Consider the following 24,532-nt stretch of genomic DNA (forward strand, 5'->3'; position numbering starts at 1 on the left):
CCATGCTTGTGCTTTTGGTGTGCAAATAAACTCACTGGTTTCCAGTCTGTTCATCAGATGGCAATGCCACTTTAAGGTTGTGGCAAGCCTAGAGGATAAGGGCTTGCTCTCTTCATACCATTTCTTTAACCGTCTTTGGGGATGGTCAAAAGCAGAAAGTGTGTACCTACTGTTAACTGTTCAAAACATAATGCAGAGTGGAAAAACAGCCTTTCCCTTCCTGCAGTTCTTTGGAACTCAGGCAGATTGTGGGGTGATTCTGTTACTTGGCACTTTGTTCTGGAGCTACTCAGAAGCAACAAGCATCTCTTGAGCATTTCCAGCCTGATGGTAAAGCCTCATCCCTCCATTTTCTTGAGTCCTTTACATTTGCCAGAGGACAAGAGGCAAAATTTTATTTAATTGTTTATTACATTTTTGTCGTACTCTTCCTCCAAGGAGTTCAGAACAGTGTACATGGTTCTTTACCCACCTCCACCACTGCCTTATCTTCCTAGCAACCCTGTGAGGTAGATTAGACTGAGAGATGGACCAAGGTCACCTACTGAGCTTCATAGTTGAGTGGTTTGAGCCTGACATTCTTCACCATGCAGGCACTCAGCGAACAGGTTTTCACCACTGCATGGAATAAAGCATTCTCTGGCAGTGCAGAGCAATCTCTCACTTCATATTCCTCTGCAAATACAGTTGCCAGGAAGAAAAACTTGCTTGCAAGTGGTGACATCCACATTTTGCACCCACGTTTGTGAAACCCTGGTTATATATCGTTTGAAATCAGGAGGGTCTTGCCCTTGATTAATCTATAAATGTTCCGTTCCTTATTTCTAGGCCAATCTGGAATGCCTGTTAGGGTAATGTCATTTTTTAAACTGCTTGATCAGGGAGTCCTTATGGACTTCATAGAATATGCAGAATCTTGGATGTGGAGCTTCATGTTGAAATTGGCACTTGAATCAGTTTGACGTCCAGGATTTATGAATAGTTTTCTGTGTTAACTACTGTTCTGATTTAATCCAGCATTGGGAAGCTTTTATAAATGCTAAAGAAAATGCACAACTCTGAGATACGTTACTTTTACTCTGTTAGACTGGTGTGTGTTCTTAAGCTGTCCTTTTCTTATTTCCAATCCCTATGTGCTGTTCTTCCTAAGTAGCAGTTTGAAATCTATGGGGGAAAAGTTCATTCTGTTCTTCTCTCTCATCCCTTTCCCCCCAAAACATCAGATGCCTTGGAGAATGGAAAAATCTGCTTTTGACTGATAAAAAGGTTTGATTTGTATTACTTCCTGACGTTGTGATGTAATTTGAATTTCAGAATTGTTTCTATAACGTCTGATAATACAACTCTTTTCCATGCCAAGGTTGGGGTGAGTTTTACTGTAATTGGTGTTAGCTATGTACTTTTTTTGTTCCTTAGGTTTGTGTTTTACCTTGATCTTTACATCTCACAAATGATGGAAGTGGCAATTTAAAGTAACTCATCTTTGTGGGTGGGCTCTTCCTCTCTGGATTCTTAACTAGACCTTTGTATGCCTGCCTTGGAAACACAGTTGGGAATTTATTTTTTGCTTTTGCCAGTAATTCTGCAAATCTCTGTTACAAGTTTGTGATTACTGGTTTTTGTTTGTGGGAAGAAGAGGAGAGGTGTCTAGTCCCAAGATCTTTCTTTACCCTTGGTGATGAATCTCCCTGCGTCATCTTTGGATATGAAATGTCTTCTTAGTGTACATCTTGCATGGATAAACTTTCAAAAAACTGTTTGCTTATTTAACCTATTCTGTCATCACAATGTTGGTGCTCCTGTGCAAGTCTTTTGCAACCCAGATGGAAGAAAATCGCAGGAAGAGTGCAAGTGGCCCAGCCCATACAAGAGGAGGAGTTGGTATTTCATGCTGTATTGTACCTTCATTTTTGTTTCCTGCACTTCCAGTTTAGTGTTAATAAGTGGGAATGTGACATGCCGAAGTGGTCTTAAGCTGGTTGCTGTTCATTTAGCATAATCTGTGAGTTAAGGTTGAATGTGGAAATGAAGCATTTCACTACTCAAGCAGAATTGCCCTTTATAGTCTACAAATAGAGGTCTACAATCAAAGGCAGGTTGTGGCTGTATAGTATGTGCACAACAACATAGAAAAGATACCCTACAAGGAACACGGTTGTGATCAATGCAGAACATCTTTCCAGCACTCACAAATGGGGATCCTGCAGCAGGTTTAAAATCTCATCTAATCCGAGGCATCCTTAGAATATATGGACTCTCTACCACCGCCACCACTTCACACATACTCCTTGCCTATCATAATGCCTAGCATTTAGGTACTATATTTAATTTTGAAACTAGAGTGTTCTAAATCTGTTGAGAAGGTTTCAGCTTTAGTTAACCCTCACAATACCAACACTGATGCAACTTCCAGGCTGTGTTGACTTCATCTGTTTGCATGTACATCTTCAAGGCAAACAGGTGGCTCAGAGTAAGCTTGAAGCGTGCCTGTTGGCTTACCAAGCATATTTCATATTTCTCCTCAAAGTTCTTTATAGGTGAAGAGTACATATTCTCAATAAACTTTGTATAATAGATTTGGGTTAGGGTTGTTTTTCTTCCTCTTTTTGTAATGGTTTTCTTCTTCCTCCAATACAAAATTCTTTTGCAGGAACACACTTTAAAGAGCAAAGGCTAGAAATATCCACTCAAGGATGTCTGTCAAATGTTTTGTCCAGAGTTGTATAATTTATATAGATCTTGTCCTTTTGAAGGGCCTTAAAGCTGAAGTTGATGCAAGTAGGTTTTATTTAAGAGAACCAGTATGTAGATTTCTAGAAACCCCTTGGATAACTTCCACATGGCTGACTGTTGGAAACCAAAGGCATTGACTCTCATAATCCAGATATATTTTGTCTGTCACTCTGAAAGATCTGTACTTTCAAATGAGTTCTATTAGAGCTAAGGTCCTAAGTAGCTCTAGTCTAGCCATGATGTGCTTTAAGATTCTTATTCTGTTCACAAAGTATATGTTATCAGTTCTTCTAGCCAGAGATTCTGTTTAAGGAAGGAGAAATCAGTGTCTGTATTCCATTGTGCTGAGAAGTCAAGGCATGGTTTTAGAACAGAAAGTCATTGGTGGCTTTTGCCCTGAGAGAGGCACAGAATACCCTTGAAGCTTTTTAGCTAGCTATATGGGAAAACTGCATTCCTAACTAGCTGGTGGTTTATGCACACTGCCTGTATTGATTTAATGATAAGTGTGAAAATCTTTAATGTTCTACACAGAAAGGAGCAGAGATAGAAAGAAGGGTAGCTTTTATAGCTTGTCCCTGATCTATGGGAAGGAGGGGCTTAATTCCGGCCATTGTATTAGATTACCTTATAATACAAGTGTCAGGAAGGCTAAAGCTGAGAATGAGCTGAGGCTAGCGAGGGATGCTAAAAGCAACAAAAAAGCTTTCTTCAGGTATGTCCATAGTAAAAGACAGAGAAAAGGAACGATGACACAGCTACTCAATGAGGATGGCAAAATGATAACAGATGTCAATGAAAAGGCAGAAGTGCTCAATTCCTACTTTGGCTCAGTCTTTTCCAAAAAAGGTCTATGACCCTCCTGGGAAACATGAAGTAGAAGGGTCAGGATTGGACCTTGAGATGGATGGACAAACGGTCAAGGAATACCTAATCAGTTTGAATGAGTTCAAATCGGCAGAGCACGATAAACTGCATCCTAGAGTATTGAAGGAACTGGTTGAAGAACTCTCAGAACTGCTCTATTATCTTTGTGAAATCATGGAGGACCGGTGAAGTGCCGGATGACTGGAGGAGAGCTAATGTTGTCCCTATCTTCAAAAAGGGCAAGGAGGAGGAACCGGGAAACTACAGACCAGTCAGCCTAACATCAATCCCTGGAAAAATTGTGGAGCAGATTATAAAACAGTCAATCTGTAAGCACCTTGAAAGCAATGCAGTGATTACTAGGAGCCAGCATGGATTTATGAAGAACAAATCCTGCCAAACTAATCTTGTTTTTTGATTGGGTAACCTCCCTTGTAGACTGTGGGAATGCTGTGACATAATATATCTCGACTTCAGCAAAGCTTTTGACAAAGTGCCCCACAATATTCTGATTAGCAAGCTAGCTAAAGGTGGGCTGGATGGAACAACTATCAGATGAATCCACAGTTGGCTCCAGAATCGTACTCAAAGAGTGCTTATCAATGGTTCCTTCCCAAACTGGGTGGAAGTAACGAGTGGGGTACCACAAAGCTTGGTCCTGGGCCCAGTGCTCTTTAACATTTTTATTAATGACTTGGATGAGGGGGTACAAAGCATGGTTATCAAATTTGCAGATGATACAAAATTGGGGGGCATAGATAATACCATGGAAGACAGTAACAAAATTCAAAGGGACCTTGATAGGCTGGAGCATTGAGCTGAAAACAACAGAATGAAATTCACCAGGGATAAATGCAAAGTTCCACACCTAGGAAAAAGAAACCAAATGCACAGTTATAAGGTGGGGGATACTTGGCTCAGCAGTACGACATGTGAGAAGGATCTTGGATTTGTTGTTGATCACAAGCTGAATATGAGCCAACAGTGCAATGTGGCTGCAAAAAAGGCAAATGCTATATTAGGCTGCATTAACAGAAGTATAGTTTCCAAATCGTGTGAAGTATTAGTTCCCCACTATTCAGCACTAGTCATCTGGAGTACTGCATCCAGTTCTGGTCTCTGCACTTCAAGAAGGATGCAGACAAACTGCAAGAGGTTCAGAGGAGGGCAGCAAGGATGATCAGGGGACTGGAAACAAAGCCCTATGAGAAGAGACTGAAAGAACTGGGCACATTTAGCCTGCAGAAGAGAAACTGAGGGGAGATATGATAGCACTCTTCAAGTACATGAAAGGTGGTCACATAGAGGAGGGCCAGGATCTCTTCTCAATCATCCTAGAGTGCAGGACACGGAATAATGGGCTCAAGTTGCAGGAAGCCAGATTTCGACTGGACATCAGGAAAAACTTCCTAACTGTTAGAGCCATACGACAATGGAACAATTACCTAGAGAGGTAGTGGGCTGTTCGACACTGGAGGCATTCAAGAGGCAGCTGGACAGCCATCTGTCGGGAATGCTTTGATTTGGATTCCTGCATTGAGCAGGGGGTTGGACTTGATGGCCTTGTGGGCCCCTTCCAACTCTACTATTCTATGAAAAGGAGAGAGAATTAAATGAGCTGAAAACAGAAATCCTCAGCATGACAGTAAACAAAAAGAGGGTTTTGTTTTGGGGGGCTGCATGGGTTGTACAACTTTATTATTGTTTTTAGGCAATGGCCATTACAATATGAAAAACATAGGAAAGAACATATTTATAAAACATTTAAAAACATTCAGTTTCAATCCGATTAAACATGGGTAAAACCCCGAGACTTTAAAAGAAAATAATTAGAATTTACTACATTTGTTTAGATTAGGAGCATACTCAAATGAGCTCCCCATTGCTTTTCAAGCTGGTATATTTCAGGAAGGCCATTCTGATCTTTGCTGCTGCTAGTGCAAACAGGGCTACCCTGTAAGTGACAGATTTGTCTATATCTGCCAGCAGCCATCTGATCTTATACTTACGGGTTGTATTCAACAAAATTTTTGCATGGGAGGACAGAGAGTGGAAATTGTTCTGCTCATGCAATGGCTGTGTTGGATTCAACCATATGTAAATATCATCATTATAGTGCAGAAGCAGGAAGAAGTACTTTTTTAAAGAGGAAAAAACTCAGAAAGCAAAACAATTAAGGAATATCAGTAAACTTGGGTTTTCATTTAAAATTCATACTCTTCAGTAATTTTTTCATCATCTTCATACACAGGCTGAAGTCCCATCACATTTAGCCAAGAGTGAGTCCCTTAAACTTTATGGGACTTGCTTCTCAGTGTGCATGCAGGACAGGCTTGAAGTCTCATAACAATTTTGTTTTATCCAGCAGTATTCTCCATTTGACTTGTATCTTGCTCCTTTCCTGCAAATGCCCTGTAAGTGTCTCAACTGCCTGATTACTTCATAATGTTATCACTAATATTATTTTTAAATCTTGGGCCTATGACAGTATGAATTGCAGGGGCCCACACATCTTGATCTGACTTGCCACTGATCCCTCCTCTCCCAAATTCTTTCTGTATGCCAAGGCACTTGACAGAGAGGTGGAAAGAGTCTCCTATAATGCTTGGCTTTGAAGCATGCAAAAGCAGTGTGAATCTCTCTTCTTCTTGTGCCAGGGTTCAGCACAACAGATAAGTGTTTGCCCACTTCGGGACTGGGGATACAAGGTTTTATGCATCCTTCCTGAACCTGGTGGCCTCCAACTCCCATCAGCCCTGCCTGACCAAAAGATCAGGGCACTTGTTCCCAGGGAGCAAACTTGCAGAAGCTTGATACGCCAGCTGTAAGAAAACTATTTCAAAGCATTGTTTTAAAAAGTATTTTGCTCATCATTTTGAAAGAGGGGGAAAAAGGACTTTATAATCTTTCTGAATAGTATCTGTTACAGCAGCTGTCTCACCTTGCCTAACCTTTGGGCAATTCAGGAGCATGTGTTCTAACATATGTGGAAAGATGATGTATTTGTGCATTTTGGGGGACAGTGCATAGGAGTATAATTTACTACCGTTAAGTGTCCTTAATTTAAGCCCAATCATCTGCTATGTATGTCTTTTCAGAGTTGATACACCAAAGGGAGATTATGCATGTCAGTGGTTTCCTTTTAACCTCTTCAGCTACATTTGACCTTAGACCATATAGATTAGGAGAAAAACGTTTCAGTTGCTTGGAGGGACCCTGAATGAGAAACAGGAATATGCAGTATATGCAAAACTTAGCTTTCTGGGCATTGGGGTTTGAGGGTAAGCACATAGGCTTAGATCCCAACTACAGTGCTGCTGGTGGAAGCATCCTGTGAATCCTGTCAGAGAAAGGCAGGGCAGCATTTTTCATCCCTTTTCCCTGTGTCCCCTGGCCCTCTTGAAAATCTGCTCCAGGGGCTTAGGGGACCCTCCAGAGTAGCATGAGAAGTGGCTGGTGAAAAATCCTGCCCTGTCCCCAAATTCCAGAATGAGCTTCCACTGGATCCCAGATCAATCCACAAACAGAAGGAGCCCTTCAATTTGTGAAAGGGTCATTCAGATCTAAGGCACTTCATTGTGCTGTTTTAACATTATTGTCATACTGAGAAACTTCTTTTGATTTTAAACTGCCCGTATTACAGTTGCTCAAATTCTCAGTGGCACTTTTGTTGAAAAAGGAAAATGCAGTAGATGTGCCTTTTTATTTTACAATGTGTAAAGCCTACCCATGTCCAAAGATAAGCCACTTTGTGTTGTTGAAATGTTCAAGTGAATGATGAGTAAATAGGAGATAAGTTAGGCAAAGTGGAGGAGTTGCAAAGACCAGTACCAACATCACCAGATTTCTACTAGAGGAAAGCAATCTAGTTTTGTCAGCATTTGATATTTGCTCTCTCTAAACCTGCCTAAGTAGGGCTCAGATAGTAGCATTCTGCATGGGAAGTAATGAAAATGTGTAAAGAATTCCTGATAAGGCCAGAAGGGCTTCAGTTGGAAGCTGTGTAAACTTCATAGCTTGATCAAAGTCAGCAGAATGAAGTTCCAGTGGAATAGACAATACATATAGCAACAAAGAGAAGAAATGTATTCCACACAGGAGTGGATATTGTATCTATGTTGACGTATCTAACTTCTGTTACCTAGTGGTGTTACATAGAAAGAAAAACTAAGGTTTATAAATATTAGGGAGAAGGATTAAGTAGTCTTGAAAGTACAAGTGATGAAGGAAGCTGTGAAATCTCCATTGTGAGAAGCTTTTGAAATAGACTAGAATGTGTTATATCTGACAAATGTCATACGCCAAATTAAAAGTGCACAGCATAACCATCCGTTATTGTCATGGACAGAATATATAGCAGAAGGCAAGATATTTAAAGATTGACATCACAGCTGTGTTTTTTGTTGGCCACTTTTCTTCTAGGCAGCCTTCCCAAACCTAGTGCCCTCCGTGCTGGTTGCGACTGATAGGAGTAGTCCTAGACATCTGGAGGACAACATTTTCAGGGAAACTGAGTGTAGTTCTGTATAACCACAGCTGAAGTGACTCGGGTAGCACAGTTTCTAAATGGAGAAGCTGGGATGTTCTCAGTTCAAATGTCACCTCAGTCAGGAACTCGCATAGGTACTCTTAGCAAGCCAACAGAATCATAGAATAGTAGAGTTGGGACCTGTAAGGCCATGAAGTCCAACTCCCTGCTCAGTGCAGGAATCCAAATCAAAGCATTCCCGACAGATGGCTGTCCAGCTGCCTCTTGAATGCCTCCAGTGTCAGAGAGCCCACTATCTCTAGGCAATTGGTTCCATTGTTGTATGGCTCTAAGAGTCAGGAAGTTTTTCCTAATGTTCAGTTGAAATCTGGCTTCCTGCAACTTGAGCCCATTATTCCGTGTCCTGCACTCTGGGACAGTCGAGAAGAGATCCTGGCCCTCCTCTATGTGACCACCTTTCATGTACTTGAAGAGTGCTATCGTATCTCCCCTCAGTCTTCTGTTCTCCAGGGCAAACATGCCCAGTTCTTTCAGTCTCTTCTCATAGGGCTTTGTTTCCAGTCCCCTGATCATCCTTGTTGCCCTCCTCTGAACCTCTTGCAGTTTGTCTGCATCCTTCTTGAAGTGCAGAGACCAGAACTGGACACAGTACTCCAGATGAGGCCTAACCAGTGCTGAATAGTGAGGAACTAATACTTCACGCGATTTGGAAACTATACTTCTGTTAATGCAGCCTAATATAGCATTTGCCTTTTTTGCAGCCACATCGCACTGTTGGCTCATATTCAGCTTGTGTTCAACGACAATTCCAAGATCCTTCTCACATGTCATATTGCTGAGCCAAGTATCCCCCACCTTGTAACTGTGCATTTGGTTTCTTTTTCCTAGGTGTAGAGCTTTGCATTCATCCCTGGTGAATTTCATTCTGTTGTTTTCAGCCCAGTGCTCCAGCCTATCAAGGTCCCTTTGAATTTTGTTTCTGTCTTCCACGGTATTATCTATGCCCCCGAATTTTGTATCACCTGCAAATTTGATTAGCATTGTACCTCCAATGTTAAAGAGCACTGGGCCCAGGACCGAGCCCTGTGGTACCCCACTCATTACTTCCGCCCAGTTTGAGAAGGAACCATTGATAAGCACTCTTTGAGTACGATTCTGGAGCCAACTGTGGATCCATCTGATAGTTGTTCCATCCAGCCCACATTTAGCTAGCTTGCTAATCAGAATATTGTGGGGCACTTTGTCAAAAGCTTTGCTGAAGTCGAGATATATTATGTCCACAGATAGGAAAGGCATACCTAGTTCTAACTAATTAAGTTTCCTAACTTTCCTCTTTCAACAAACCTTTTAAGTTGAGACCTAACCCAGGTGGAATTGTCTGTTGTTGGAATTGCTTTTTAATATGTTTTTTTTAAAAAAAACAAAAAATCTTTTTAAAAAAACAATATTTTTAACCCTTTTTTAAAGATGTCTTTAAAGCTTTTTAAAAATGTTTTTTAAAGTTGTTTTGTTTAAATGTATTTTAAGGTCTGTTTTTATGATGTTTTAAAGTGTTTTTAGTGCTTTCGTTTGCCACCTTGGGCTCCTGCTGGGAGGAAGGGCGGGATATAAACAAAATAATAAATAAATAATAAAGTTGGAGGCGCAATGCCCAGACGTGGGTATTGCCCTCATGGCTCAGGAGAGACAGCAAAGTCAAAGATGTCTCCTCTCTCTTGGACAGTCAAAGAAAAAGACAAAAGGAAGGAGGGGCAGGTCAGCTTCCCTGAGCATTGCAGCTTACAATGGAAGGAAGTTAGGTAGAGAAGAGCATGGGTAAAGCCTAGCCAGCTGGAGGACCCTAACTATCTTTATTCTGGAATACAAACAAAAGAACCCAAACAGGAGTTGCTCTTGCCCCACTTCAAACAGCTTGTTCATATGTTACAGAGGTGCAAACTGTCTCTGCATGTGTATTTATGATCGCATTATGATCCTTTCCTCCAAGGAGCTTAAGGTTGTGTACATGTTTCTCCTCCTCTCCATTTTATCCTCACTACAATCCTGTGAAGTAGGTTAGGCTGAGAGGCAGTGACTGGCCCAAGATTACCCAGTCATCACCCAGTGAGCTTCATGGTTGGGTGAGGATTTGAACCTTGATTTCCCGGGTCATAATCCAACACTCTAACCACTTCACCATGGCGGCTCTTTGTGTAAGTGTTTGTGTGAAAGAGTATGCACTTGTTGATTTATACAGCTGAACTATACAGCAGACACAGACTAGATACTTGTGGAACATTGCACATAAATAACTATACGAGTGTACAGCTCAACTATTTGTGTACACAGGTACACAGATTGTGCACTCATTGAACTTAAGGTGTGCACACCACTGTTCTTATTAGCCTTGGTGGCACGGGGTGCTTTTTACCAACTTCGGCTGGTGGCCCAGCTACGCCCCTATCTAGACAGAGAGAACCTTGCTTCAGTAGTTCATGCGCTGGTAACCTCGAAATTAGATTACTGCAATGCACTCTATGTGGGGCTGCCTTTGAAGACAGTTCGGAAATTGCAGCTTGTGCAGAATGCAGCGGCCAGACTACTAACGGGGACCAGACGGTTCGACCATATAACACAGATTCTGGCCTGCCTGCACTGGCTGTTGATTTGTTTCCGGGCCCGGTTCAAAGTGCTGGTTTTGACCTATAAAGCCCTACACGGCACAGGACCACAATACCTGTTGGAACGCCTCCCCCGTTATGAACCTGCCCGTACACTATGATCATCATCAAAGACCCTCCTCTGAGTTCCTACTCATAGGGAGGCTCGGAGGGTGGCAACGAGGAAGGGGGCTTTTTCTGTGGTGGCCCCCGAACTGTGGAACGATCTCCCTGAGGAGATACGCCTGGCGCCAACGTTACTATCTTTTCGGCGCCAGGTTAAAACTTTTCTCTTCACCCAGGCTTTTTAATACGTTTAGTATGCGTTTGACATTGTTTTAACTTTTTAACATTTTAAACTTTTAATCTTTTATATTGTTACATGTTTATTGTATTTTCGATGTTTCTTGTCTTGTGAACTGCCCAGAGAGCTTCGGCTATGGGGCGGTCTGTAAGTTTAATGAAATAAATAAATAAATAGGGATCAATGCATGGACGGGGCATGGACTTCCCCAGGGTACTGCTGTCCTTCAGGGATTAAATCTGGAAACACACGGCTGAATGCACAGTTGCCCCATGCGGTGAGCTCCCTTATGGCTTTCCCAGTGGGAGTGACCTTTAGCTCTTGAAAGATGCTGGGTTTAAATTTGGGAATCCATGGCTGTGTGCACAATTTACCCATATAGTGACTTCATCATTTATTTATATATTTAAATAATTGGGGGGGGGGATCCCACACTTAGCCAAGAAAAAAGGCTCCAGAAAAAAAAATGCTTACAAATTGTTATAAACATGACAGCCCTTGCTGTCAGGCTTGAAGATTTTTTTAAAAAGAGAGAGAGACAACACAAAAGGAAAATGGATTGGGAGGAAAGATGAAAGAAGCAAAATCAGGTACAAGTTCTTAAATACATGTTCTTCTAATGGCTGGCTGACGTGGAAAGGTTCCAGGACAGGAGGAGCCAAAAGATGCTGGTCTCAGGGGTTGGAGCATTTATCTGGGCAGTAGAAGGTTCCCAGCTATTGACATGGCTCCACCCCATTGCGGTTGGTCAATAGCTTTCCTGAGCAGGAAGAGGTATAATGACTTCCTGTTCATGATTGGGCTTTGCTTAGGCAATGGTGGCCTTTCCTGGCTCTTGGCTTCTTCTCTGGTTCTGGTGTCCTGGCTACAACTTCTGACTTGATGCTCCTTAGCTGCAATCCTTGGCTTAACCCTCTTGGCTTGACCCTCTCAGATCCTGGTTCTAGGGTCCTGCCTCACTTGATGGCTGTCCGTGGTTCAGCTTTGACTCCACCCCTCCCTATCATGGTTGAAACATTGCTGGCACGATACTGGAAAATCAGAAGACCAAATTTCATTCACAGGAGAAGTCCAGGGGCCGCATTCATAATTTTTCACTGGGGAGGGAGTGTATTCCACCTGAATTGGACAGCACCGGTGATTTTTTTAAAAAGATGGAACTCACCAGTACACAGTACCAGCACATCCTTTTTTCCCCTGCCCTTGGCAACCAAGTTACACTGACACCCATAGCACTTTTATCACTGAGTACCAGCGCCTCTTCTTTTTTTAACAACAAAAAAGCACCAGATAGCACACTAGCAATATCCCATTTCAATTATGCACTAAAGTGATCTTAGTTATGATTAAGTTCCATTGAAGTCACTTGGACATATTAATCTCCCCAGATTTCCAGGGGGTTCAGCATCATTATCTTTTGCTGGATTAAAATTACTGGTAACCGTCCCGGTCCATAAAAAAAAAGTCCAAACCCTAAAGTAACAGTAGCAATAGCAATGTATCAATATTTCCTTTTAAAATATCAATATTAGTATCAATATTTTTATGAGCAAAAACAAAACACAGATCAGTAAAAGCAACAGCTAGCAGATACAAAACTAATTCGAATTGATGCCAGCCTGTTAGGTTGATGGAATGCTTGCAAATCAGCACCGGCCAAGGGATCCCATCCCTAGAAGTAAACTTTCTTTCATTTTTTTTAAAGTCACTAGCCAACATGGTTGTGGAGCAAACCCTGAATATATCTTCATTTCCTTCTCCTGGTTCTCCCTTCCCTTGCTAGAAAAAAACCCCACCTTGAATTATTTCAGGCGATCCTTCCAGATGGGGGCTTAATATTTTAAATGAGTCATGCAGGTATTGCAAATGGTTCATTGGCTGCAAGAGGGGTGTTTTTTTTAAGTTATTGGATTTTTCCTGGAAAGGATAAATGTGGATTGAATGGGGGGGCATATGGGCATGCATTTTGATACCAAAAACATGATATGGATTCTGTGAGAAATTTGCACACATGAAGAATAGGTATGGGGAAATCTGCCAGTTTTGGTTTTCTTCAGACTCTCTTTTTTCCAATCATAAAATCAATTCTCCACATTTCTATATGAGTTTGCAACTTTTTAAAAAAAATCAGCATTTTTGTGTGAATTTCTCCTGCTATTCACATTTTTATATACAATATCCCCTAATATATACATTTTTGCAAAGCAATTTTCTCTAATATAATCCATTTTTACTAATATATGCATTTATAGTATATGCATTTCTGTGCACATTGCTTGGCTGGAGAACTGTATTGCAAAATATGGAGAAGTGTGAATTCGGAGGATGACTGTGTTTCACTTTGCATATTGTTTTGGAAAATGTGTGTTTGGTAAGCTCACCATAAATACAAGCTGAATCACATTTCTCTCCCATCTCTATTCCTTATGCATGCAATTTTTTCACAGTGTCCATGTGATGGTATGTACTATCATCCATACAATTTGTTACTTTAGCCCAGTTTGTTGATAAGCTCTCTTTGAGTACAATTCTGGAGCCAACTGTGGATCCACCTGATAGTTGTTACATCCAGTCCACATTTAGCTAGCTTGCTAATCAGAATATCATGGGGCACATTGTCAAAAGCTTTGCTGAAGTCAAGATATATTATGTCCACAGCATTCCCACAATCTACAAGGGAGGTTACCCGATCAAAAAACAAGATAAGATTAGTTTGGCAGGATTTGTTTTTCATAAATCCATGTTGGCTCCCAGTAATCACTGCATTGTTTTCAAGGTGCTTACAGATTGACTGCTTTATAATCTGCTCTGGAGTTTTTCTGGGGTTTGATGTTAGGCTGACTGGTCTGTAGTTGCTCGGTTCCTCCTTTTCCCCTTTCTGAAGATAGGGACAACATTAGCTCTCCTCCAGTCATCCGGTACTTCACCAGTCCTCCATGATTTTGCAAATAGACAGCGGTTCTGAGAGTTCTTCAACCAGTTCTTTCAATACTCTAGGTTGCAATATGATGGTACTAATATTGGCTTGCCTTACAGGACAGTTGTAAAGACCACAGAGGTGATGCATGTGAAGCTATTTGAAATATACTATATTATTCTTTGCATGCCTGCCTTAAGTTTCTTAAACTCTCCACTGTTGACACCTGGGGTATTGCACAGAGGAGAATCTAGATCTTTGGAGCTAACTATTGTGTAACAGTGCTATTATGGTTGCAAGGAGTCACAGTTAACTTTCAGCGTCATACTGTTGGAATAGATAATTGTGAGATGGCTCCAGGTATCCACTGCTGTAGCCCACTTGGGCCTCGTATTCCTCTCCTGCATCCTTATATCTGTCTATGCGTATAATTTTGTCAGCCGTCACATGGTGTAACAGCAACATTCCATGAGGCAGGGGGAGGTGTAGTACGCATGAGGTAAGGAAGAACGGTAGGTGGGTGGGCAAGTGAGGCAGGCATGAGGCGAGTGAGCAAGCGAGGTGGCCCAGGCAAGCCATGAAGGAACAGTGAGGGGGGGGAGCCCAGGGTAGCTTCTCATCAACAGTCCTGCTCTGCTGTTGCTGTCCCCTGTCTCAGTGACAGAAGATGAGGAGGATAGAAGTAGCAGGAGAGCAGGATGGTTGCTGAGGTGCTGTCCTGACCCGCTATTCCTGTCAGCCAGCCAGCCAGCCTCCTCACAGGGAAGGAGATGAGGACTCTTGGTGATCCGTTTGGGGGGAGGGCAGCTGTTTGGGAGTCCTGTGGGGGAGGAAGTCCCTGTATATTTTTGGGAGGCCGGGTGGGTGAGTGGGGAATGCACAAAGCACACAGGGGCAAAGCCCCTAGTGTTTTTGTATTTGCATTATTATTCATCGTCTTTTCCTTTTCCTGTTCAAAGGCTTTGGCTGGGTAACAATACATCTGTTGCTCAGGCTTGGAAATAGCCACATAACCTGGTTGCCTTTGATAACAGAGAATCTTCTTCAGATGAGCAAGTGAGGGAGCTTTATAAAAGTTAGTCTTCTGTGTCTGTCAGAACTGGAATGACTAGCCAAGGTATCATGTGGATGTGCAGACTGCTGTGATTCTGTAAACTAGTTGGTTTTTTTGCACATATTTGCCTTAACTCAATTTCTTCTCACAGCAACCCTTATGAGATGGATTAATGTTGCAAACACTGGTACTTAAGGGTGCTATGAATCCCTTTTGTAGGAAGCTTCTTTTAAATAGCAGGTTACCCTGAGAAGTAAATTAGGCTACAAGAGCGATCTGCCGAAGGCCACACAGATGAGCTTTGTTAACTCAACTTGGATTTGAAACTGATCTTTCTACAGTGGAGCATTAGGTTCTGCACAAACAAAAATGATAACATTTACCTTATATGTGTTACATGGTTCTATATTTTGATATCACTCATGAAATCATCCAGTTTCTGTAAAGCTTATCATGTGTTTAAAGTGAAGCCAAAATGTAATGTGTTTTGTAGGCCTATAAATCTTCAACTCACATTTTATCCTCTAAACTGTTTCTACAAGTAGCAGTCTTGGTTTAGATGGATAACCAGAATCGTCTGCTGCCTTGTCTCCTTGATGTTGCAATATTATTTTTATCAATTAGGACTGATGATTCATTGCTCCTGTTTGTCCATTCCTCTTTCTAGCAGGTTTTGTAGTGCTTTCCTGAGCATGAATTCAGAATGAAGCGACGATCGGATGACCAGGAGTCACCTGTGTATGCGTCACAGCAGAGACGTATTGCCAGCAACACAGAACCATTCCAACACCAGCATCGTGTGCTCGCTCCAGCACCTCCTGTATATGAGTCTGTTTCAGAGACAATGCAATCTGCTACCGGGATCCAGTACTCTGTAACTCCCAGCTACCAGGTAGAATTCCTTATATGGTTTTTTATTATTGTGTCGTCTGAGAGATTTAATCAATCTGCTTTGTTCCATGGACAAATAGTAACCTAACATAAAAGGATGCTTCCTCTTTTTTCCGTGTGTGAGACTAAGCCTATTTGGACTCACTCTTCGAAGGAGATAATAATCTTGAGCACATGCCTTTACAGTGCAGTGCTCCTGCATGTATGTTCAGAAAGAAATTTCACTGTCAGTTGTAAGTTGGCACTTTCAGTAATAAGGATGGATGTATCAGTTGAAATAGGTGGCAAGGTTCTAGCTATGCTCTTCCTATGCCTAGCTGTGGAGACTCTACGCAGTGATGCAGCACAGCTTATTGTTCAGACATGTCTGTTTTGTCACTCGCCTACAGAAGTACAGGCAAGGATCAGCTTTCTCAAATGAACACTTGGTAGCAAAGTTTTAGGCTGGATAACCAAGGATGCTTCAGCTAGCATCAGCATACAAGCTTATTCTTTGACCCAGATGCTGTTATGAAGGAATTAGGAGTTGTCACCCCAAGTGATTTATGCTGGCATGAACTCTAACCTTAAAGGCTTGTCTTTACCTTCCTTTCCAGGTGCCAACTGTGCCACAGAGCTCCAGCAGTCATGGGCCTGCTCTAGCCGCTGTCCATAGTGGTCATCACCACACCACACCAGTCCAGCCTCATGGGAGCCAAGTGGTTCAGAGTCATGCTCACCCAACACCCCCAGCAGCACCAGTGCAGGGGCAGCAGCAGTTCCAGAGGCTTAAGGTAAGCCCTGTGGCAGATTGATCTGACTTCATCCAGTCATCAGGTGTTCTTTGACTTTCTCTTCAGAATAGCAAAGACTGCTTTGCCAATGAGAAAGTTATGCTCTGGCTCAAGAGAACATTCTGTATCTCTCTGTCTCTCCCCACCCCATTTTGATGAATAGTATGAATGTGGGTTTCTAGATATTTTTCTGGAATATCACTTGTAACAGTATTTCTGGAACTGAGTAGGAGCATCCTTGTCTTACCTTGGATGTGCGGTTTTATATGTGAATCTTTGATAGCAGGTTTGGAAAATAACTTCTCAAAGTTTGTTTCTGTGCCCTGCTGTAGAACTGATTGGTGTGACTAGATGAGATGTGGTGGTGTGCGCTATGAGGAGCAGTGGAAATTAGATTTGATTGCTTGGTAGAACTCTGAAGAGCTTAAGACAGTTCTTCTAGGGTTTTCTCTTCTTTTTCTTATGGTGCTATTTGTAAGAACTGCATGGCTCTCATTGCTTGACTGATAAAAGAGTTCCATGTGATGATCCCACCTTTGGCTCCACCTGTCAGGGTCCCACCTGCTTGTGGCTACCGCCTTTCACTAGGCACCACCTCAGGACACCACCAGTCAGGATCGTCGTTTTTATTTTTTATCACTCCGCTCTAGCACAGATCTCTCAAGATCCTACTGCTAGGCAGCAGCACCAGCCACTCCCTGTAAACAATACTGCTAGAGACTTCGCCTTAGTCTCCCTATGGCTTGTTACTTTGTGTCTGGGTGCCCTTGCTGTCCACAACCCCCCTGTATCTTTGTCTATAAAGCATACAATCCTGGGTTGCTCTGGATACTTGACGATGTTACAATTTCTTCCTTCACCGCTGCCACCATTAGATACAATTTCCCTTCAGCCTTGGTAATTACCCTGCCCTCCCTTCTGGTCTGTATATCCCCAGCCAAGGATCAGGCTTTTGGTAAACCAATAAAAGTATTTATTTGATAACACCAGGAAATAACAAGATTACTTTAGGAATGTTTAACAAGCATATGGTTTCATATAGTGTCACTCTTTATGTTTCTGGTCATATATATACTGTCTAAATATCAGCCAAATATAATCCAACCCTCCCTCAGAACTCTGCCAACCAACCCATCCAAATAACTCTCCACTAACGACTCTCCAACAACTCTCACCAACCGACTTCCTCTCAACTGTCATCCTCCCATTTATACCTTCAGCCATTCAAACACTCATCTAATCATCATCCAGCATTCTCCAGCCTTCCAACCCATGCTCTCCCCCTCTCATTCAATTCACTTACCATATATCCCTTAATAAACCCACACTTACCATATTTACAGGTTTTAACATATGAGGACATCACATTCCACCCCACCCCTACTTTCAAAATTAGCCACAGCAGGGACAGACAGCAGTCAAATAGCATTTAGGTCAGTGGTGGGGAACCTGTGCCCTCCAGATCTTGTTGGTCTCCAGCTCCCATCAGCCTCAGCTAGCATGGCCAATGGTAAGAGATAAGTGGAGAGCCACAGGTTCCCAGCCCCTGGCTAAGATTATTTAACCATCCCACTAAAATTCTATCAAGGCCCAGGGGGCTTTGATATCTCGCCTGTCTGCTTTCGCAGTTTTTAATTAATTGCATGCATTTTGCAAATTGTATTATTAGACCACATCTTGAATACAGTTACGTTGTACAAGGGTCCACATATACTGTTTCTCCTCATGAACTACTCTTCTCCCCCACCATCTCCCAGGTGGTGTAGAGAACTTAACAGGATTGGCAGGGGGTTCTCATTTGCACTGACTTCTGGTAAAAGTTTGAAGCAGAGAGAAAGACTACTGTTGCTCTTTTTACTTTCACTGAATCTCAGCTGACGTGAGAAATCTCCACTTCTCCACCAAGTGTTCTTCAATTGTCAGGGGGCTTAACAAACAGGCAGTGTCTTTCCTCACTTGCCCAAGGTTTGTGGCAGGAGTCTCACTCACTGTTTCTAACGCTGTCCAGAAGTTAACACAGATGGTCCAGCCACACCCGTAAGCATCTGGCATGCTCTTTCTCTTGCACATGCACATGTGCACATACACACACCAGGGAATAAGTGGGAATTCCTCTCTCTTACATTGCAGTTTGGAGAATGTTAGAAACAGCGGGAGAGACTCCTGCTGCTAGCCTTCTCCAAACTGCAGGGCAAATGAGAACCTGTGAGATACCTTCTGGGTGTCCTCCTTGGCAGAGTTTCAGGAGCACTGGTCCCTGGTGGGTGGATTTGTGAACAGGAAGCTGCTTTATACTGAGTCAGATCAATGGTCCATCAAGCTCAATATTATCTGCACTGACTAGCAGCAGTCTCTCCCAGCCCTGCCTGAGGATGCCAGGGATCAACCTGGAACTACTGCAAGCAAAGCAGGTGCTCCACCACTGAGCTGTGGCCCTTACCCAGTGCCAGAACATGTGTGAATTCTGATGTTATATGTTCTGTACTTTTTTGGCACTTGTAGCCAGTGTTTGTCCTACTCAAAACAGACCCATTGAAATAAATAAATCTAAGATAGTCATCCTCATTAACTTCAATAAGTCTACTTTCAGTAGTACTAGCACTGGAAACAACCCATTGCTTATATTTGGTAAATTCATACTTTTGGGGATGTTTCCTTTGTCCTGTACTTACTTTCTGCTGCAGCATATGTTGTTGCCACTGCCAGAATTTCAGGCACAAAGTGTATTGCTTTGTGAAAGTGTCATAGGTATAGCTCTTGGCTTGGAGCATAATCCCAATCTTGAAAAAATGGGCTTGTGGATAAAAATAAATCAGCCCCTGAGCTACTGAAAACCTATGACATTATTGGCTTTTAAACCCTCTCATATTTTAATACTTGTATGTAGGAAAGCATAGTGAAAATATTTCAACCTCTCCCCCCGCAGCAAAGCAAAATTCTACTTTGTTGTTGGCAGCTTTACGAAATGATGGATCACCTGTGCAGACTTATGTTTAAGACACCTCAGCATCTGATTATTTTTCTGATGCTTTCTGCTGAGTGTGTTGCATCCCAGGCGCAATGGGAGTTAGATCAGGGAGAGGAGTCAGATGAGGACAAGGCCTCTGGGGATGTTGTAAGGGGGGGCTCTGTCAGCTGACAGACTTCCTCACCCGTCCCTCCTGTCCCCACCTGAGTTCCCCACCTGAGCTGTTGGGAAGCAACCCTTCATGTGAGCCAACCCCGCCCACACCGGAATCCCCGCCTGGCACTTCAAATGCTTCCCTGCCAACCAGCTCCCTGAGGTCTCCCGTCACCTAGCGAGCCCCCACTGTCGGAGGCTCACACCCCAGCACCCCACGTGAGAAGGGGGACTCTCAGAGGGTGGAACTGCAGAGGAGCTGTCGGTTATGGGCGAAGACCTTCTCTACTTAAGCAGGTGCCCACGCAGACTCTAGTGCTGAGTCAGCTCTCCACTTACACTGCTTAGTCTAGTTAGGGCAAGTAGTGAGTCAGAGTAGACAGGTGTATGAAGCACACTGCTTTGGATGTAACCATCACACTAATAAAACGAGAATTAAACCAAGCCTCGCCTCCGTCTTGTGTCTCGGGCTCTGGGCAGAACAGAGTGGGTGCAAAAGCAGGGAAGCTTTTGGAAGTGAAACCTGTTCTCTTCTTAGAAATTTCGCAGCATCTCTCAGTGAAAATAACAGAATAACCCCGGGCCCTGGAGTAGTTGGAGATCATTTGTAGGAAGTGTGTGTAGTGTATATTATTTATTTATTTAAAATATTTCTATACTGCCCTTCTACGACACTCAGGGCTGCACACAATAAAAACACAAACATTAAAATAGATAAAAATACAGTTAAGACATCTAGGGGAGTGATATCAAAAGGAGACTAAAGAGGTAAAACTAAAAAGGGGGAGGGAAAATAAAATCAGCTTCAGGCTCAGTCTTCAGAGAATAAGCAAACAGGGAGAGCAAACAGGAGCTGGACAAAGGAGCTGTAGCAAAGAAAAGAAAAAGGCCAAGAGGGCTGTGAAGCCATGTGCTCTGAAGGCTACATAGCAGCTTGATTGGAAGGGGTGTGGCCTGATAGCTATTGGCTTAAGGGCGTGGCCTGACAACTGCGGAGGGCAATAAGCAGCAGCTCTATGTGCTGGGACTTTCATTCTGTTTCCTAACTCCTAACTGAGCAGAGCAGAGGGCGCTGTCTCAGTTGGTCCACAGGAGAGGAGATATAAGCAAGCCAGCTTTCAGAGAGTGAGCGAACAGGGAGAGTGAACAGGAGTTTGACAAAGGAGGTCAAGGGGAGGTCCCTAAAAAAAAATTAAAAAATTACTAATTCTCCTTGTACAGTGCACTGCATACCAGTGGGACCCTTACGTTTACCCTGAAGTAGAACAGGACAAAGCACAGGCCACTCCAAAACAAGTAGTCAGAAAGAAACAAAAGGTAGAAGAGAGTATGAATGGGAAGGATACTCCAATGGTTGTAACCTGCAAGGTCTGTGCCATGTTTGTTTTCTTGCCTGAGAACAATACGGTGTACACGTGCAACAAGTGCAAGCTCGTGGCACTGTTGGAAGAAAAAGTGAGAGGCCTGGAATGGTGGGTGGCCACACTATAAGAGAAGATGAAGAGTTCTTAGACAGAAGGCTGGAACAACAGCAGCAAAGAGAAGTGGAGGTGGAAGAACAACAGCATGTGGTAGCAGAAGAAGAGAGACTACTTTGGAGAGGAACAACGAGGTAGAGGAAACTCCATGGGAAAGGATGACAGTAAGGAGCAGAAGAGCAAGAAGACACCCTTTCCCAGTGCAACTGTGGAACCGCTTTCAACCACTTGAGGATGAGACTGGAGGACAGCCTGTGGTGGAAGAATTACAGGAGACCCCATGTGACAACGAGCAAGAGACTGAAGCTCAATCAAGCACGTGCAATGAAACCATGCCCCACAACAAGAAGATAAAGAGTACTAGTAGTGGGAGACTGGGAAGAATGTGTTTGGCCACAGCATGGAGAAGTTCATCTGGACAGCTTTAAACTGAATCCTAGCGGGGGGGGGGAGAGACGTAAGCTTGTTGGTAACGACTGATGAAGTCTTGTACACACGAATGGGAACAGAGAGATTGGCTCTAATACGGCCCAGTAACAATCATCAGAAAAATGTATTAAGGAAGCCAAGCCATAAATCACATGGTCTTCGATGTCTGTATTTTAATGCTCAGAGAATGGGAAACGAGCAGGATGAACTTGAACTCTTAATACAGGAGGATAATTACGACTTGTTAGGTATAACTGAAACTTGGTGGGATGACTCCCATGACTGGAATACAGCAGCTGAAGGATAAAACTTGTTCAAAAAGAACAGAAGGAATAAAAAGGGAGGTGGAGTCGCACTACATGTTAAAAATATATATCCCTGCACAGAAATACAGGAAGATGAGCTTGGTAGTTCCACCGAGAGTATCTGGATTTAAATTAATGGGGCAAGTAATAAGAGGAATGTGGTGCTTGGAGTCTACTACCGACCACCCAATCAAGGAGAAAACGAGAATGTAACTTTTGAAAAGCAAATTGCCAATGTTTCGAGGAGGCATGATGTAGTAGTAATGGGGGACTTCAATTATCCCGATATCTGTTGGGAGACCAATTCTGCCAAACATGGCCCTTCCAAGAAATTTTTGACTTGTGTTGCAGATAACTTTCTCCTACAAGAAACTGGAGGAAGCAACCAGAGGATCAGCTATCCTAGACTTGATTCTAACCAATAGAGATGATTTGGTGGATGAAGTGGCAGTTACGGGAACTCTGGGGGAAAGTGACCACACCATACATGAATTCTTGCTTTTAACAGAAGCAAAAGCTGAGAGTAGCCATACGCACATCCTGGACTTCAGGAAAGCTGATTTTAATAAACTTAGAACAATTGTAAGTACAGTAGGGCCCTGCTTATATGGCGGGTTCCGTTCCGGACCCCTGCCATAAAGTGGAAATCGCTGTAAGGCGGAACCCCATTGACTTTAATGGGGCGCGTCGCATGAAAATGATGTGAAAATGCCGCAAAAGAGGCTTTAAAAGAGGGGAGGAAAGCTGCCACATTAGCGGAACGCCGGGAAGCGGAGCGCAGGGAGGCAGGGCCCTACTGTACGGTACAATGGCAAGCAACCCTAATGAGAAAAGGAGTCCAAGTTGGGTGGGAGTTTCTAAAAAAGGAAATTCTAAAAGCACAATGGCAAGCAATTCCAACAAGGAAAAAAGGGAGGAAACAGCAGAAGAAGCCAATGTGGCTTCACAAAAAGGGTAGAGATGACCTGAAAACAAAAAAGGACACATACAGGCCACAAAGGAAGAGTACAGGCAGGTATCACGGAATTGCAGGGATGGCATCAGGAAGGCTAAAGCTGAGAATGAGCTGAGGTTAGCGAGAGATGCTAAAAGCAACAAAAAAAGCTTTCTTCAGGTATGTCCATAGTAAAAGAGAAAAGAAATGGTGGCACAGCCACTCAATGAGGATGACAAATTCCTCAATGAGGATGGTGAAGCAACAGATGACAAAGAAAAGGCAGAAGTGCTCAATTCCTACTTTGGCTCCCAAAAAAGGGTCTATGACCCTCACGGGAAACATGAAGTAGAAGGGGTAGTATTGGAGCTTGAGATTGATAGACAAAGGGTCAAGGAATAAGAACATAAGAACATAAGAAGAGCCTGCTGGATCAGGCCAGTGGCCCATCTAGTCCAGCATCCTGTTCTCACAGTGGCCAACCAGGTGCCTGGGGGAAGCCCGCAAGCAGGACCCGTGTGCAAGAACACTCTCTCCTCCTGAGGCTTCCGGCAACTGGTTTTCAGAAGCATGCTGCCTCTGACTAGGGTGGCAGAGCACAGCCATCATGGCTAGTAGCCATTGATAGCCCTGTCCTCCATGAATTTGTCTAATCTTCTTTTAAAGCCATCCAAGCTGGTGGCCATTACTGCATCTTGTGGGAGCAAATTCCATAGTTTAACTATGCGCTGAGTAAAGAAGTACTTCCTTTTGTCTGTCCTGAATCTTCCAACATTCAGCTTCTTTGAATGTCCACGAGTTCTAGTATTATGAGAGAGGGAGAAGAACTTTTCTCTATCTACTTTCTCAATGCCATGCATAATTTTATACACTTCTATCATGTCTCCTCTGACCCGCCTTTTCTCTAAACTAAAAAGCCCCAAATGCTGCAACCTTTCCTCGTAAGGGAGTCGCTCCATCCCCTTGATCATTCTGGTTGCCCTCTTCTGAACCTTTTCCAACTCTATAATATCCTTTTTGAGATGAGGCGACCAGAACTGTACACAGTATTCCAAATGCGGCCGCACCATAGATTTATACAACGGCATTATGATATCGGCTGTTTTATTTTCAATACCTTTCCTAATTATTGCTAGCATGGAATTTGCCTTTTTCACAGCTGCCGCACACTGGGTTGACATTTTCATCGCGCTGTCCACTACAACCCCGAGGTCTCTCTCCTGGTCGGTCACCGCCAGTTCAGACCCCATGAGCATATATGTGAAATTAAGATTTTTTGCTCCAATATGTATAATTTTACACTTGTTTATATTGAATTGCATTTGCCATTTTTCTGCCCATTCACTCAGTTTGGAGAGGTCTTTTTGGAGCTCTTCGCAATCCCTTTTTGTTTTAACAACCCTGAACAATTTAGTGTCATCAGCAAACTTGGCCACTTCACTGCTCACTCCTAATTCTAGGTCATTAATGAACAAGTTGAAAAGTACAGGTCCCAATACCGATCCTTGAGAGACTCCACTTTCTACAGCCCTCCATTGGGAGAACTGTCCGTTTATTCCTACTCTCTGCTTTCTGCTTCTTAACCAGTTTTCTTATCC

The 24,532-nt window shown here is 43.0% G+C and overlaps 1 protein-coding gene across 5 annotated transcripts in view; it reads left to right on the forward strand.

The window, feature by feature from the left end:
• SIN3A (SIN3 transcription regulator family member A) overlaps positions 1 to 24,532 on the forward strand; it is an 83,621-nt gene that overhangs the window by 18,326 nt on the left and 40,763 nt on the right. For 3 of the 5 annotated variants that reach the window (XM_061594802.1, XM_061594800.1, XM_061594804.1), the window contains exons 2-3: positions 15,671 to 15,895; positions 16,491 to 16,667. In XM_061594802.1, the coding sequence (XP_061450786.1) occupies positions 15,707 to 15,895; positions 16,491 to 16,667 (366 nt within the window). In that variant the 5' untranslated portion in view covers positions 15,671 to 15,706. The remainder of the gene's footprint in view (positions 1 to 15,670; positions 15,896 to 16,490; positions 16,668 to 24,532) is intronic. The other 2 variants (XM_061594803.1, XM_061594801.1) reach the window with 1 other exon arrangement.

This window comes from Rhineura floridana, chromosome 14 (genome assembly GCF_030035675.1).
Source record: "Rhineura floridana isolate rRhiFlo1 chromosome 14, rRhiFlo1.hap2, whole genome shotgun sequence".
NCBI lineage: Eukaryota > Metazoa > Chordata > Lepidosauria > Squamata > Rhineuridae > Rhineura > Rhineura floridana.